Source organism: Babylonia areolata, chromosome 27 (assembly GCF_041734735.1).
Source record: "Babylonia areolata isolate BAREFJ2019XMU chromosome 27, ASM4173473v1, whole genome shotgun sequence".
NCBI lineage: Eukaryota > Metazoa > Mollusca > Gastropoda > Neogastropoda > Buccinidae > Babylonia > Babylonia areolata.
In genome coordinates, this window is record NC_134902.1 from 11198288 (window position 1) to 11213823 (window position 15536).

General features: G+C 49.3%; 1 protein-coding gene across 2 annotated transcripts in view; it reads right to left on the minus strand.

The window, feature by feature from the left end:
• LOC143300986 (general transcription factor IIH subunit 1-like) overlaps positions 1-15536 on the minus strand; it is a 65299-nt gene that overhangs the window by 47790 nt on the left and 1973 nt on the right. Inside the window, exon 2 of one of the 2 annotated variants that reach the window (XM_076614955.1) lies at positions 1705-1963. In XM_076614955.1, coding sequence (XP_076471070.1) covers positions 1705-1858 — 154 coding nt within the window. In that variant the 5' untranslated portion in view covers positions 1859-1963. Of the gene's footprint in view, positions 1-1704; positions 1982-15536 lie in introns of both variants that reach the window. The other variant, XM_076614956.1, reaches the window with a different exon arrangement.

Consider the following 15536-nt stretch of genomic DNA (forward strand, 5'->3'; position numbering starts at 1 on the left):
TTTTTAAATCAAAGTGGATTTTTCTAAATAATTTTGCCAGGGACAACCCTTTTGTTGCCATGAGTTCTTTTACATGCGCAAAGCGCATGCTGCACATGGGACCTTGGTTTATTATCTCATCTGAATGACTGGTATCAAGTTATTCAAAGCAAATTTATCTGAAGAAAAGAATGGGGCTTACACAAGTTGCAGAACGAAGACTAAGCTGAGGCTGCAAAGATGCCATGCTGAACAGATGGAACAAAGAGTAATAAAAACACCAAAGCCTATTCTTGAAAGAGATAAAGACTCCTGAAAGTGGAGTATGTCTGCCTACATGGCAAGGTAAAAATGGTCATACCCGTAAAAGACCACTTGTGTACAAATGAGTGAACATGGGAGTTGCAGCCAATGAACACAGAAGAAGAAGAAGAAAGAGATAAGGACAAATCTGAAGGGAAAAAAAAAAGACAACAAAAAATTAAGACAGGCAGAAACTGAAACTAAAGAAGAAAAAAAAGGATTGCATGCAGAAAGAAAAAAATCATGGAAAAAAGCAGAGCAACAAGCAGGCCAACAGTCAATGAAACAAAAGAGTGCAGTCCTAAAAAAAGGAACAAAGTATGCCAACAGCTCCTGATGAGACTTTATCAGTTATCCACTCCATCCAGTTCAACATCAGGGCAAGCAAGCAGTTCACTAAACATTGAGAAAAGCTGTGTACAGAGAACACAAACCCTGTAAAAGAACAGCAGCAGGAAAGCTGAGGTGCTGGAATTGATGATGAAAAAAAAATCAACATCCACTGATCTAATTTCAAACAGAAACTGAGGGACTGCATAACAGTCAGCCTAAATTAGAAAACTGGTTTTCTCTTTCAGCAACTTCAGAACTAAGGTGGATGCCATCAAGAAATAAAGGGGTGAAGAATACTGAGGACTAATGAGTACACAGGTGACCAGATTTCTGAAGATTGCTACCAGATGCAAAGAGTAAAAAAAAAACACAAGAAGAAACGCCTGATCAACTGAAAAGCGATGGAGATGTTAGATGTCGTGCTGTAAGCTTCCATCAATATAAGAGACTGCTTGTGTGAATTATGCGCCAACACTGATATGACATTGGAGACTATCAGCAGTTTGCAGCATCACTCAGGCAGTAAAAACTCACTTTTACTGACAAGTATGGCCTCTCATGTGCAACACTTTTCTAAATGTTAAAACTTTTACTTCACCTTATCATTGACACAATAATCAAAGCATTCAGTCTGATGTGTGTGTGTGTGTGTGTGTGTGTGTGTGTGTGTGTGTGTGTGTGTGTAGCAGAAGATTGTCTATAAAGAGGAGAGAGAATGCAGTTATCATCTGAAATGGCTGACAGAATTTCCATGGCTGACAGTCGACTACCAAAACACGCCAAAGGCAAATGTTCTGTCAAGTGAGAAAACTTGTTTTAGCTGTTCAAACCATCATTTATCTTTTGTGAAACCCAATAAAACAAACATCAGTAGGAGAATAGGTTTTGACTGCTTCTGTGTGTGTGTGTGTGTGTGTGTGTGTGTGTGTGTGCTTATGCATATGATGCATGTGAGTTTCTGAAAGTAGGGCAAGTGCAAAATCTAGATGTCTGGGCAAGTGAATTTTCCATTGATTTGCCCAGTAGGACAAAAACAAAAAAATTACACCAAGCCCTGATATGCTTCTCTTTCTTCAATATTAAGCATACCTTTGATATCAGCATACAAATGGCTGACACTGAAGACGTTTTTGGAGTCCAGCATCCAGGCCATTCTTTCTCCCATCATGTACAGTGTGCCTTCCGATTTCTTGTGTCGCACAGGCTTCACCACCAACAGCACTTCTTCTGATGACCGCGACATGGCGGAACAGGATGGCGATTCCCTGACCCTTGTCCTGCTGTTCTGCTGCTCCACCTCTACCTGGGAAGGTTCTGTTTACAGACGTGCTGAGATGGACATTGCTGGCTGCAACAGCAAAACACCCTGTGTTCCATGTTTAGTGTGTACTTGCACAGGCTGTATGAAAGAAGTGTTGAACTTTTACCTGGCAATAGGATGCCACTAGTACTATGATAAAGAGCTGTTTTTACTTCAAATCCTTTCTTTTCTAAGGCCGTGAAAATCAACACTAATAATTAAAACAGAAAAGAACTAACGCTTGTGTGGAAAATAAAAATCCATTCATGAAAACACTGGTTTTATCTATTTATTCTTTTCTGGGGGGAGGGGGGAGGAGGGGGGGGGGGGTCTGTTTTTTGCTATTCCACCATGAACACTGTCTAAGTGGCATTACTTCCAAGTTCCACTTGACTCAAACTGAGTCCCTCATGCACAGCCACCTCAGGTTTTTCTGCTGCAGTCCCTGCATTGGCAGTCCACAGGCAATCCATGTTTGGTCAAAATAAGGTCACACACCAAAGGAGACTCTGCAATGCTGCAGTCATTCTGGGGGTGTTCAGTTGTGCCTGTTCTGATTCAACGTACACAGGACACAACCTACAAAGTCCCCTACTGATGACAATAAATGCTCAGTCACTCAGCCAGACTGAGACAGCAACACCCCTGGAGTGGAAATCATCGCCATGTCTATCTAACCCCTGTGAATCCGCTGAAACAGAAAATTCACCAAGAGCATGAAGGATGTAGAGGGGAAATCAAAACTGAGGCCATGATGACAGCAGCACATGAATGGCCACAAAATAAGCAAAAAGGTTTTTTTTTCCAATTGTATTCTATCAAATGATAAATGATAGAAAAAGATGACCCACAAACTGGATGACCATTGTGTCACATTCTCTCTAAATGAGGCGGACTGGAACCCCTACCCTGTTCTGCTAAGATCTCCCTTCTAGGGTGCCTCAGTGCGTCCCTAGCAAGGGAGTGAACTCTGTAGCCGCACCTCCTCGCCACGTTAATGTGGGTGTTCCTGCGGGGACATGGGGCAGAATGGGCATGACCTAGTCATGGCGAACGCGGCACGGGTGCGGACGACCGGCGCAATAGCAAGACTAGCTCTCGGCAACTCACTCAAGAGAGGTCGCAGACTAGACTGGTCAGGGTAGATGGAGCTCATTAGCCTTGGCAGGCAGTCCATCTAGGAGAAGGAAAACTCTGATTTCAAACCAACGGGTGGGATACCCGGCAAACAATCCCCCCCCCTGTGCTCACAGGGCAGGTCTCTGGACCATGAGCCCCGGGTAGATGGAGCTCGTTAGCCTTGACAGGCAGTCCATCTAGGGGAGGGATCCCCAATCTCTCACATCCCCCTGTGCTCACAGGGCAGGACTCTTTAGACCTGAGCTAAGGGAGAAGCCCCCTGACAGAAAACTTGATCCGGCCTGCCGAAGACGGAGTGTGTCAGCTACGGCGCAGGTTTCTGGTTAAAAATTCAGGACACACACGCATCAACGATTATGGCTATGCGTCAGACCACTTTGTCGTCATGGCGTCGTCCCTATCAGCGACAACCGGGCAGGGACGGAGCCGGGCCTCCTGCCTCAAAGGGGCCCACCAAAGCGACCGGTGCCTCTGTCAACCTGAAGGTCAGGGGAAGGCAGAGTAGAGCGACTGACCAGACAAATTCACCACCTGTCAACCTCACAGTAGCTCAGTGGAATGCAGAAGGGCTGAGAAACAAGAAACCAGAACTCCAGGAGTTTCTCCGAAATAACAACATTGATGTCATCTGCATTCAGGAGACCCATTTGAAAGATCCTCAAAGATTTTTTGTTAGAGGCTACGAAGCCTTCCGCCAAGATCGAGAGGACAGACACAAGGGAGGAATCCTCACCCTCATCAAAATCTCCATCCCTGCAGTAGAAACAAGCAGATCGGGAAAAGAGGAGCTAGAACATCACACAGTCAAGCTGCTACTGCCCAGCGGAGAACTACTGATCACCAACTGCTACAGCCCTCCAGGCTCAGCTCTAGCGCTACACAAAGTGAGACTTGAAGCTTCCAGACACCTTGTGGTTGGAGACTTCAACAGCCACTCGCCAAGCTGGGGCTATGAGGAAATGGACTCACGTGGTGAGGAAGTAGAGGACTGGATGATGGACAACAAGCTCATCCTCATCAACCATCCAGAGGACAAACCCACCTGCTACTCCAGAGCATGGAAGACCTGCTCAACACCAGATCTGGCCATCGCCACAGAAGAGGTTCAGCGACTCACCTCCAGAACAGTCAACACACAGCTAGGGGGAAGCGACCATCTGCCAGTCATCCTCAGCATCTCCAGCATAGGATGCACCCAGCACAGAATGGAACCCAGCTGGAACTTCAAACGAGCTAACTGGACTCTCTTCAAAGGAAAAGCAACTCCAACAACCTCAACAACAATGTCAACCTTTTCAGCGATGCACTGCTGCGAGCAGCAAAGCAGTCCATCCCAAGAGGGAAACGCAGAAACTACAAGCCCTACTGGAGTGACACTCTGAAACAGCTCCATGCAGACCTAGACTCCGCCAGAGAAACCGTGGAGCAGAGCCCCACTCCTGACAACATCCGGGAATACAACACCATCAAGGAAACCTTCCAACAGCAGAAGAGAACAGAGATACAGAGGAGCTGGAATGAGAAGACCAGCAGTCTCAACATGGAGAAGGACACCGGCAAGTTGTGGAACCTGACCAAGCTTCTGAACGAAGACACGGGCACCAGACACAGCAGAACTGTCATTGAGGAAAACGGCAAGCACCACGCGGGCAAGCAGGCAGCCAACATCCTTGCAGACTTTTACAGAGAGGGCAGCACCACAACACTCCCTGAAGCCCGAGTGCAGGAAGTCCAGAGGGAGATCAGGGAGAAGCTGAAACAGCAGAACCCGAGTCAGTCCATGATGACAGCCTTCTCCATGGCCGAACTCAGTGCAGCTATTAGGAAACTGAAGAAAAAGAAAGCCCCTGGGAAAGACGGCATCCCGAATGACATGATCAAGAACCTGGGACCTGTAGCCAGACAGAAGCTCCTCTTGATCATCAACCAGTCCTGGGACACAGGGAAACTTCCAGACCAGTGGAGAGAAGCCATCATCGTCCCCATCAGAAAGAAGCAGAAGGATAAGACTAAGAAGTCCAGCTATCGACCGATCAGCCTCCTGAGTTGTCTGGGCAAGGTGATGGAAAGGATGGTGAACACCCGACTCCTGAAACACCTTGAAGAAAACCACCTGCTCAGCAATACCCAATCAGCCTACAGGAAAAACCGCAGCACCGAAGACCAGCTGGTGTACCTTGCACAGGAGACAGAGACTGCCTTTCAAGAAAAGAAGAAGGTGCTTGCAGTCTTCGTGGACCTAACCAAGGCCTTCGACAAGGTCTGGAAGGCAGGACTTCTCCTGAAGCTCCTCAACAAGAAAGTGGAAGGGAAGATGTACCGCTGGATCCAGGATTTCCTCCAACACCGCAGGGCAAGGGTAAAACTCGACGGGAAAACCAGCCACCGGGTCACTCTACAGCAAGGTGTGCCGCAAGGAGGAGTCGTTTCCCCTACACTTTTCCTCATCTTCATCGACAACATCGCTGAGAAGATCTCCAAGCATGTCTCCAGAGCCCTCCACGCTGATGACTTTGCTGCCTGGAGTGCTGCGGAATACCTCACGTCCGCCAGCCACAGAATGCAGGAAGCACTCAACCACGTGGGAACATGGGCCTCTGCCTGGGGAGTAGACATCAACACCACCAAGAAAGTCTCAGCAATCTTCTCGCTGTCACCGATGTCAGAAACCTCCCACCTCAAACTGAACGGAAAGCAGTTGAAACAGGATGACACGCCAATGTACCTGGGTGTGAAGCTCGACAAGCGATTGACATGGAACCCCCATCTCAAGGACATCGAGAGACGAGCAACCAGAAAACTGGCCATCCTGAAAAAACTCGCCGGGACCTCTTGGGGTGCCAACAGCAGCATACTGCAGAGGGTGTACACTGGAACTGTCAGGCCAACCCTGGAGTATGGCAGCACTGCCTGGGCCACGGCATCAGCAACCAACACAAGCCGCCTGAGCAAAGTTCAGAACGCAGGGCTACGGCTGATCACTGGCGGGATAAAGACGACTCCAGTTCAGGCGATGGAGAAACACACAGGCCTCCACCCACTCGAAGAAAGATGAGAGGAAAAAGTCTTCATCCACAGCGAGAAGCTCCTGCGCATGCCAACTCACCCCATGCATGAAAAACTGAAGCACCCAACAAAGAACAGACTGAAGCGGACCAGCTTCAACCACCTCTCCAAGGCCCTGCACCGCCAACATGAAGACCTGCTGCCCTCGTCCCCTGCCGAGATGGAAACACTCCCCGACTTCGAGGAACCGGCCGACCAACTGGAAGGAGTCTCAATCATCACAAAAGTCCCTGGCATCGACCAAAAGGACTGCCAAGCCCCTCCCCTGCTGAAAGCTCTGACACTGGAGATGATTGAGACTCGGTACAACCCCAGCGAATGGACGCACGTCTTCACAGACGGATCCTCGGAGGGAGCGGTGAAGAATGGAGGAGCAGGCATCTTCATCAGGCACACAGATGGAAGACTGACCCCTGGAGCCTTCCTCACAGGAAGAATCTCCTCGAACTACAGAGCGGAGACAGCAGCACTACTGCATGCTGCACAAGGCCTCAGGACGTCAGTCAACCCACCACCAAAGATAGCCTTCTTCACTGACTGCAGATCTCTCCTGCAGGGACTCCAGTCAACCAGAAACGAACAGCAGCTGACAAACATCAAAGAAGCCCTTCATGACCTTTCAAAACGGTCGACTGTCACTGTTCAGTGGGTTCCTTCTCACTGTGGGGTCACGGGGAACGAAAAGGCCGATGCTCTCTCCAAGGCAGGCAGCAAAATGAAGCAGTTCAGCCACCCCGTGACCTACAGAGAGGCCAGGACCATCATCCACAACCGATACCAGAACCAGTGGAAGAGAAGGCTGGGTGCAAACAGTGGTGTCGATCCAATCCACCAGCTCCAGAGACACCAGCAGACAGTCCTCTTCAGACTGAGAACTGGCCACTGCCGACTACTGAGTCACCTTCACCGTATGAAGATCGCCCACACTGATGAGTGTCCATGTGGCACTGGACCCCAGACCCCTGAACACATCCTCCAACACTGCCCAACCCATGAAGCTCTACGGCGTCAAACCTGGCCAGGGGGCACAGAGCTACAGGCGCAGCTTTGGGGAGACCGCCACGACCTGGAGAAGACGGTGGGTTACACCGTGGCGACAGGGGTGACCGTCTGACGCAGCCGAAACATCGAACGCAGAAGAAGAACCCCTACCAAACCCAGTTCTAACACCCAGACAACACAACACACAGACTTCAGAAATAAAAAGTTCTACACACACACACACACACACAGACATATTATATAGTAATAATGTGTGTGTGTGTGTGTGTGTGTGTGTGTGTGCGTGTGTGTGTGTGTGTGTGTGTAGTTCTACAAAAAGTACAATATTGGAAACATTTTTAGGACATGCAATGCAAAATGAAAAGTGCAAAAAAATACGTTAAATAAATTCTACAGTATTGATTAAACACCCCACTGCATGATGGTAATATTGAAAAGAAGAGGCTTTTACCCGCTGCCCAGAAAAAGCTTTCATTGTGAACTAGTGTTGCTGAAATGATGTGGGTCACTCAGTGGACACCATCCATTTCTTGTCCTTTATGAACTTGTCAAAACAGCCTATGTTGCAAAGCAAACTGACATTGTAGTGTTATAGTGTGCCAACAGTGTGACCCCCACCACCCACACTCTGTCTCCCTTCCCTCCCCATCCCTTACCCCATCCCTTACCCCCCACCCCAACCCTTCTTATCTCCCTTCCCGCTCTGTCCAAAGTGAAGTCTTTGAGGTCGCGCCGACACCGCGCCACCCTCCCTCCTTCCACCCTCCCACAACCCCACTCCCAAGTCGGCTGTCTTTGGTCAGCAAGTCCGCATCACTCGGCCCAGTCATTGAAACATGTGTGGTTATGTGATGTCTGCCGCAATCCCCGTGCTGAACAAGATGTCGGCGTGTTCGAAACAGCCGAGTGTCGGCATGTCAGAACATCCCGTGTGGCGGCCTGTCTTTCAAGTCGTTCCCCATCTCCCCTTTCACAAACACAGCTGAGGTAGATGGCAGGACTTCGGAACGTAAGCTAGGAAGAATTTATGCTAATGTGAACTTTGATCATGCTGGCTAACATGCCAAGAGTTGTACTGTCCTGTCTCCCCAATCTCTTTGTGACGTAAACGGGTGAACTTGTCGTCACAGAATGTGTATAGCCAAGTGGGTAGAATTGTAGCAAATCAGATCAATCTGTTGAATTGGACGAATTGGGATTAAGCAGTGAATCTGTCAGTCATTCACATAGCGTCACAAGGACAAGCAAAGACTGGTTATTTCAGTTCAACTAGTTAGGGGAGTGAGTGTTGAAGCTTGCATTAGTATGCACAGTATGTTGTGGGAAGGGATAAAACCAGTCAGCACAGCCAGTTCTCAGCTGTCTCCCAGAAAAACTGACTGACACAGGCTGACTGACTGAATGGTGATGTGAGGTGCAAGGAAATCCCTGTTGGGCCGTGAGTACATGATTTGTAATGGTTTTATGTTATGTTGATAACTTAGTTGTGCTGGGAAACTATGTTTTGTGTCGGTGAACCACCAATTTAAGTTGATCTTGTGGCTTGTGGAAAGAAATGGGGTTAATGTGTGAAATCTAACCACTAAGTGAGGGAAGTACAGGCATATCTTTTGAGTACACCCAGTTAATACTTTCTCATCATTTGCACTTTAAAATTTACACCATACGCTTTCTTCAAAAGCAGACTTGGTTAGAACAGAATATTCCTGGGCTTTAAGTGATTTGTGTAAGTACAAGGCTACACCTCTCTTTTCATTTGCATTTGTGAAAATATCGTAATTAGGGATACTGCAGTGTTCTTTTACATTGAAAAAGTATCTTTTATTTTTTGGAATTGTTTCGGCTTGGCCAATAATGTGTGGTCTTATCTCACTGACTCTTATTTTAAATTCTTCTAACTTATTGGATAGGCTATCTACATTACTATACATTATAATACAATCACCAGAGAGAAGAAAATCTGTACAGCTATTTACAGTCAGTATGTTTTGTGATTGTAGTCACTCCTTGTCTTGGTCATTGGTCCCATTGCCCTTTCTCTTGTCTGTAAGTGTAACTGGTCGGTCGTCAGTATTCGGGGTTTTTTTTGTTTTTTGTTTTTTTATTTACTATTTTGCCATTTCAGATTACCATATCTTTCCCCCCTTTGGCTATTCTTTCCTTTTTTTCAGTCAACAGTTCTTGGAATTTCTGTCTCTCTATCAGTGTCAAGTCATTATTCATGTATACTCTTTTCTTGGGGTCACTGGATTCTTGGTATGTGTGAACTGCTTTTTTCATTATTTCTTTCTTCTTATTTTCTAATGTCATGGTCATTTTTAACAATCTATGTCTATTTCCCCCTATTTTACCCAGTCTGATAGGGTTTGTGAGCTCTTCCTTGTTTTTTGTCACCTTGCATTTGTCCATGTTCCTCATGATTTCCTTCATATCGTCTTCTTTCCTTTCTTCTGCAGTCGGCCTGCTACTTTCTGTCAAATTCACTATCAGTATCACTATGTTGTTCTTCCTTTTTTCTTTTTCCTCCCGTTCTTCTAGAGCTTCTGTCATCATTTTGTCAAGTTTTGACTCTAGTCTGGTCTGCCCTTCTCTCTTGTCTGCTGCATAGGGTTCACAGACCCATTGCAGACTCTTTGTTTTCCGTCAGTTGCCTGAAAAGATCAGCCTTGATTTTAGCACACGTTTGGTGAACCCAGTGCTTGCAGTTAAAGTACTCTACAGATGGCGTCACCTCTTCGCCATCCTCACAGGGTTCATCACAAATTAGGAACTGCCATGGTGTCAAGTGAGACAGGGAGGGCCTACCTCTCTGCTTGTGCCAGATGCGCTGTTCTTGGGTCATTTTTAACAATCTGGGTCTATTTCCCCCTATTTTACCCAGTCTGATAGGGTTTGTGAGCTCTTCCTTGTGCTTGAGCACCCCCCCCTCCACTCCCCCTGACCATCCCCCCTCCTACTGTTGTGCTGACTCAGTGGTTTCATCTTTGCACACAACTCTATAGTTACACTGTTTCCCTCTTTACATGGACAATAAATCGAACAATATATTGGCAATATAACAAAACAGAACACAATATCAAACAGAAAACAAAATCAAAAACTGATGAAATTATATAAGAGTTACTTCCCGCGTTTTGCACATGACACTATTCAACAACGATCGAGCCAGTTGTTAATGTACACAAACATCACACCTACATTCACAACCATTTATATCTACTGGTGCTTAAACGATAGTAAATATCTTAACCAAACACATCAAACATTTGTTGTTAAATCTTTAGCTGAAAAAAGTGAAACATAATCATTGTACAACATTACTGAATGAACTTTAACTTCATTTGTCTTTGCGTTAATTGCATAGCATGAGTGTGTATGTGTTCAGTGCTTGAATCACATATAAACTGACAAATGGATTAAGCACAGTCGCTGTCGACTTAAAATTAAATAGGCTTTATTTCAAGGTGTGTTTCAAATGAAGGGAAGGGACAACTGAGAGGCAGTTTGTACATGGAAACAGCACAGAATGAATATGACTGCTGAAGTACATTTCTCTACAGAGAACAGCAACGTGGGAAAATGGTATTTTCCAGGCTTCCTTGCTGTACAGTCAACTAACAGGAGGAGTTTGTATTATACTCCATGTTTGGTGATACATATACTTACCATGTCAAACTGATGCAAACTAGGCCTATCGGTTTGCTCTGCTTGGCCAAATTTCGCCCGGCTAACAGTGAAAAGACGCCCTTTGTTGCCCGGTCCGTTCTTAGCCAATCAAACGCCTCTAAAATCTATAAGCGCTGAATCATTCCGTGGCCATCAAAGAAAATGCCCCATGAGAACCACGGCGGAGACGGACAGGTGGGCATTCGAGTTTGACATGGTAAGTATATGTATCACCAAACATGGAGTATAATACGAACTCCTTTTGGTGTCATATACTGTACCATGTCAAACTGATGCAGAATTTAAAGCAAATGGAGGAGGGCAACGCCTACTGGTTCGTATGGGGAGCCCTTGTAACTGAGACGGCAGTGTTAGCCGTGACAAAGGAAATCCCCTTGGAACCGTCAGCCCTGGTCATACGGAAATCCCAGAGGTAGAAGTTGATGAAGGGATTCTCAGACCGCCAGAAAGCTGCCTCCAAGCAGCCGAAGTAGCTATGGCCCGCACTTCATGTGTTCTGGGATTAAGACAACTGATATCCTTGTGTGCATGAGAGTAGGCTGTACGAATGACTTGGGAAACCCAGCGGGAAATGGTGCCTGCAGCGATGTCTTTCTTGTAATTCTCATTGAGGGAGATGAGAAGACGCCTCTGAGAAGAACGCCTATGGCGAGACCTATCCCAATAGTATTTGAGACACCGAACAGGGCAGAGATGCCTATCCTCATCATCCTGGGCAAGAATATCAGACAAGGGCCTGACCCTCAGAGAGGGGGAAGGGACCTCTGGGTCTTGGTTCTTAGCCAGAAACGAAGAGTGATGGAACCATTTCTGTGGAAGGCCAGATCTTGTGGCATTCCACTAAGACCATGAATCTCGGTTTTACGACGGCCAGTGGCCAGCAACAGAAGGAAAGTGGTCTTGAGGGTGAGCAGGTCAAAAGGAATAGTCCCCAATGGCTCGAAGGGCTGTTTTCGAATGAAATCCAGCACCAGGAACAAGTCCCAGAGGGGCACTCTTCTGGGATTCCTAGCTTCCTTCAGAGAGGCACCCCTAGCCACCTCTCTGAGCAGGAAATCCGCTTCAAAGGCGGGACCACCTAGCTGTTTGATTGTGGTACAGATGGCAGACCTGTACCCTCGCACAGAACTAGCAGACAGGTTGAGAACCTAGGAGCAGTGAGCCATAAAGTTGGCCAGCTGCATGCTTGTAGGGTTAGTAGGGGGGATATTCTGATCTGCACACCAACGCAGCCATTTCTTCCAGCGAAAGTCATACAAAGTCTCCGTTCCCTCCCTCCTTGCTTTGGTGACTATGGAGAGGAGGTCAGAGGAGGCACCCCCTGGGTCAGCGCAGTCTATAGAGAGAGCATCCACTGCCCACGCTTCTGGGTCGGCGACTGGAGAGACATAAGTGGGAAGTCTCTTGTTGAACTTCGTCGCAAAGAGGTCCACCATCGGCCGGAACCACTGTTCCCACACCCCCTGAAGGGCGTCCTTGTCCAGGGTCTACTCTGTGTGGATGACACTCTTGGACCTGCTGAGAGCATCTGCCAAGATGTTGTCTTTTCCTGCTATGTGTCTCGCTGAAAGTGCAATGCCCTTGCTGTGGCACCAACGGAGGAGAGCCTCGGTCCGCAGGGAGAGGTCTGCCGAGTGTGCTCCCCCCCCTTTGTTCACATAACATGCGACCGTCGTATTGTCTGTGAACAAGCAGATGGTCTTGCCAGTGGCCTCCCCCATGAAGTGCAGGAGAGCCCTGCGAACTGCCTCCAGTTCCAGAACATTGATGTGGCATAGGCGCTCCTCCGGGGACCAAGTCCCTGCTACATGGAGTGAGTCCATGTGGGCTCCCCAGCCCAGGGAGGAGGCGTCTGTGAATAGTGCCACCTGAAGAGTAGGTGGGGCTATGGGCACCCCCTGTGTCTGAAGAGGGGTGGATAACCACTCTGATGTCACCTCGAGGAACCACTCGCCCAGACATATCAGGGTATCCCATGGCTGAGTGCTCTGGGACCACCGTAACCTGAGTGCCCTCTGAAGAGGGCGCTTGAGAACCCTGCCCAGGGGAATGAGAGGTGCCATGGACTCCATCATGCCCAGGAGGGAAGACAGTGTCCGCGCTGTTGCTTGGGAGGAATGGTGCAAGTGGCTGAGGAGGCCTGCCAGATGGTCCCATTGATCTGGTGTCGGAGAGACTATCATAGACCGTGTGTCGAATCTCATCCCTAAGAAGTCGAAGGACTGACTCGGGGACAGATCGCATTTCTCCTGGTTCGTGATGAAGCCCAGTTGGGAGCAAAGGTCTAGAAGTCTGGCTGTATGACTCTGGCACAGGGCCTGTGACTGGGCCAGAATAAGCCAGTCGTCCAGGTACACACAGAGACGAATGGATTCTGACCGGACGATGGACACCAATTCCCGCACCACCTTGGTAAACAGGAAAGGGGCAAGGGACAGACCAAATGGGAGGGCCAAGAACTGGAACACCTTGTCCCTCCACACGAACCTCAGGTACCGACGGGATGCCGGATGGATGAGGATATGAAAATAAGCATCTTTCATATCGATGGAGGTAGCCCAATCGCCCCATTGAATGGTCTCCTGAATCTGTGCCTGTGTGTCCATCTTGAATTTGATTTTGGGGAGGAATCTGTTGAGGGGGGACAAGTCCAAGACTGGTCTCCACCCTCCCGAGACCTTTGGAATCACGAACAACCGGCTGTAAAAACCGGGGCCCGGGTCCAAGAGTTGAGATATCGCCCCTATGAGGAGTAGGTGCGATATCTCTTTCTCTAAGACGCTCTCCTGCTCCATCAAGCTGGGCACATAAGGAGGAGGAGTGGATCTTAGAGGGGGGCGGTCCTCCGCCCAAGGCAGCATGTACCCCGACTCTAGCACCGATACAATCCAGTCGTTGAGTCCCAGAGCACGCCACTGATGTGCATGCCGGGACAAGTTTCCTACTTGGAGGGGCTGAACGACTGGCAGTGCTGAATCGGGGCCCAGTCATTGGGGGTGCTGCCTTCTGGCCTTGGGCATGGCCGGTCGGCTTGGACAGACATGAGGTGGTTTGTTCCTCTGCCGCTGATTCTGCGCACGCCGCTTTGACTTAGGTGGCGTGGTATATGGAGGTGCCCTGGTGGCGGGTCTCTTCAGTGGCATAGAGCCCTGGCACCCATGGGAGGTGTGGGCTGAATATGAGGCCACCTCCCTGTTTGTCTCTGCCCTGTGGCTGACAAAATCGGGTGCATATTGGTCGAAGAGGGAGTGCTGCTGTGCTGGGATGGACCGCAGGGCAGCCCTCTCCTCTACTGGAATGTTAGAGAGGAGGAGAACGGCATCACGCCACACTAGCACAGTATTGAAGTGAAGGCTGGTAGCTGTGTCTGCAGCTGCCGTGAGACCAGAAGCTACCCTATTGCCAAAAGTGTTTCACCTCGGGTCGGTGAGGAGGCCAGGCGGGACAGAGGAAGGAGACCCAGTGTCCTGATTAACCGGATGTTGTTCCCACAGCTCATTGGCCCTGTGGAGGAACGCGTCAAAGAAGGTATAAGCTGTGGAAACCTCGAGGAGGCAGCGGCGGGCCAATTTGTCCCACTCTGCTAATGTTTTAAAGGAAAGAGTAGCTGAGGTGGGGAAGGTGGTACGCTGTGAGACCAACATCCTGTCCTGCGCAGAGGGCTCTGCTTCCCTGTAGACAGGGTGGTCCTGTGTGTACCAGGACCACACCTCTCCTTTGGAGGAATCTTTAAGGAACTTGCCCGGGGAAAAAGCGCCCGGGGCAGAGAGGGACTCCCTGCCTGGAGAAGGGATGGAAGCAGCACCCCTGACAGTGCGGGCTGGCTTATTAAGCCATTCCTGAGCCATTTCTGGCACTCTGAGTCGCCTTGTGGTTCTGGAGTTAGAGTCAAATGGCCGAAGGAGGGTTAAGGGTAACAAAGTTGCCTGAGGGACTGATTCGGCATGCGTGACCCTATTGGGGAGGGTCAGTTCGAGCTCGGCGAAGTCCGAGTTTGGTTCAGGCTGGTCCCTAGGGAGGCATGGGCTCAAACTGTCCCCCTGGGATGGGGGCGAAGGGTGCTCATCCGCTTGTTCGACAGGGGCTCCCACTCTTGTTCACAGTCCATCCCCTGCTGGGTGCCATCCCAAGTGGATGTACCCACTGGGGTGTCCTGTGAGCTATGGTCAGCCCAGCGGGATGAACTGGGACGATCCCAAGCAGGGACCCTGGTCGCAGCTGTTATGTCCTTGACACCTGAAGCGGGTGGGGAGCGTGTGGACCGTAGGTCCAACCATGCTTGGGATGGTGGGTGCCACACCTTCTCAGAGAGGGCGTCCCTGGACGCCAGAGGGACGCACGAGTGCTGTGAGGGGGCAAACACCCACTCATCTCCCTGTAGGACCGAGGGCTGGGTAGGTGGGAACTGCAGGCTCCCACGGGCTGAGTGGGGCCCCTCAGCAGCCGTCGGTCCTGAAAAGGAAGCCGTTGTGACCGTGGAGGTCACCTGTGTGTTGACAGAGACCGAATTGAGGCTGGAGTGGCAATATTGGTTGAGGAGCTCGACCTGCCCAACAAGAAGTCAATCCCACTTGTCGGGGCTGTGTGTGTCACCCTGTGATCTGTGCTGGGTTGGGTCCGGTGGGGAGGGGACAAGAGGTTGGTTCCTGGTCCTCCCGGCAACCCAGCATGCACCATAGGTACGCCCCAGTAGGGTAGAATGGGGGAAACCACCCGTGGGCACCAG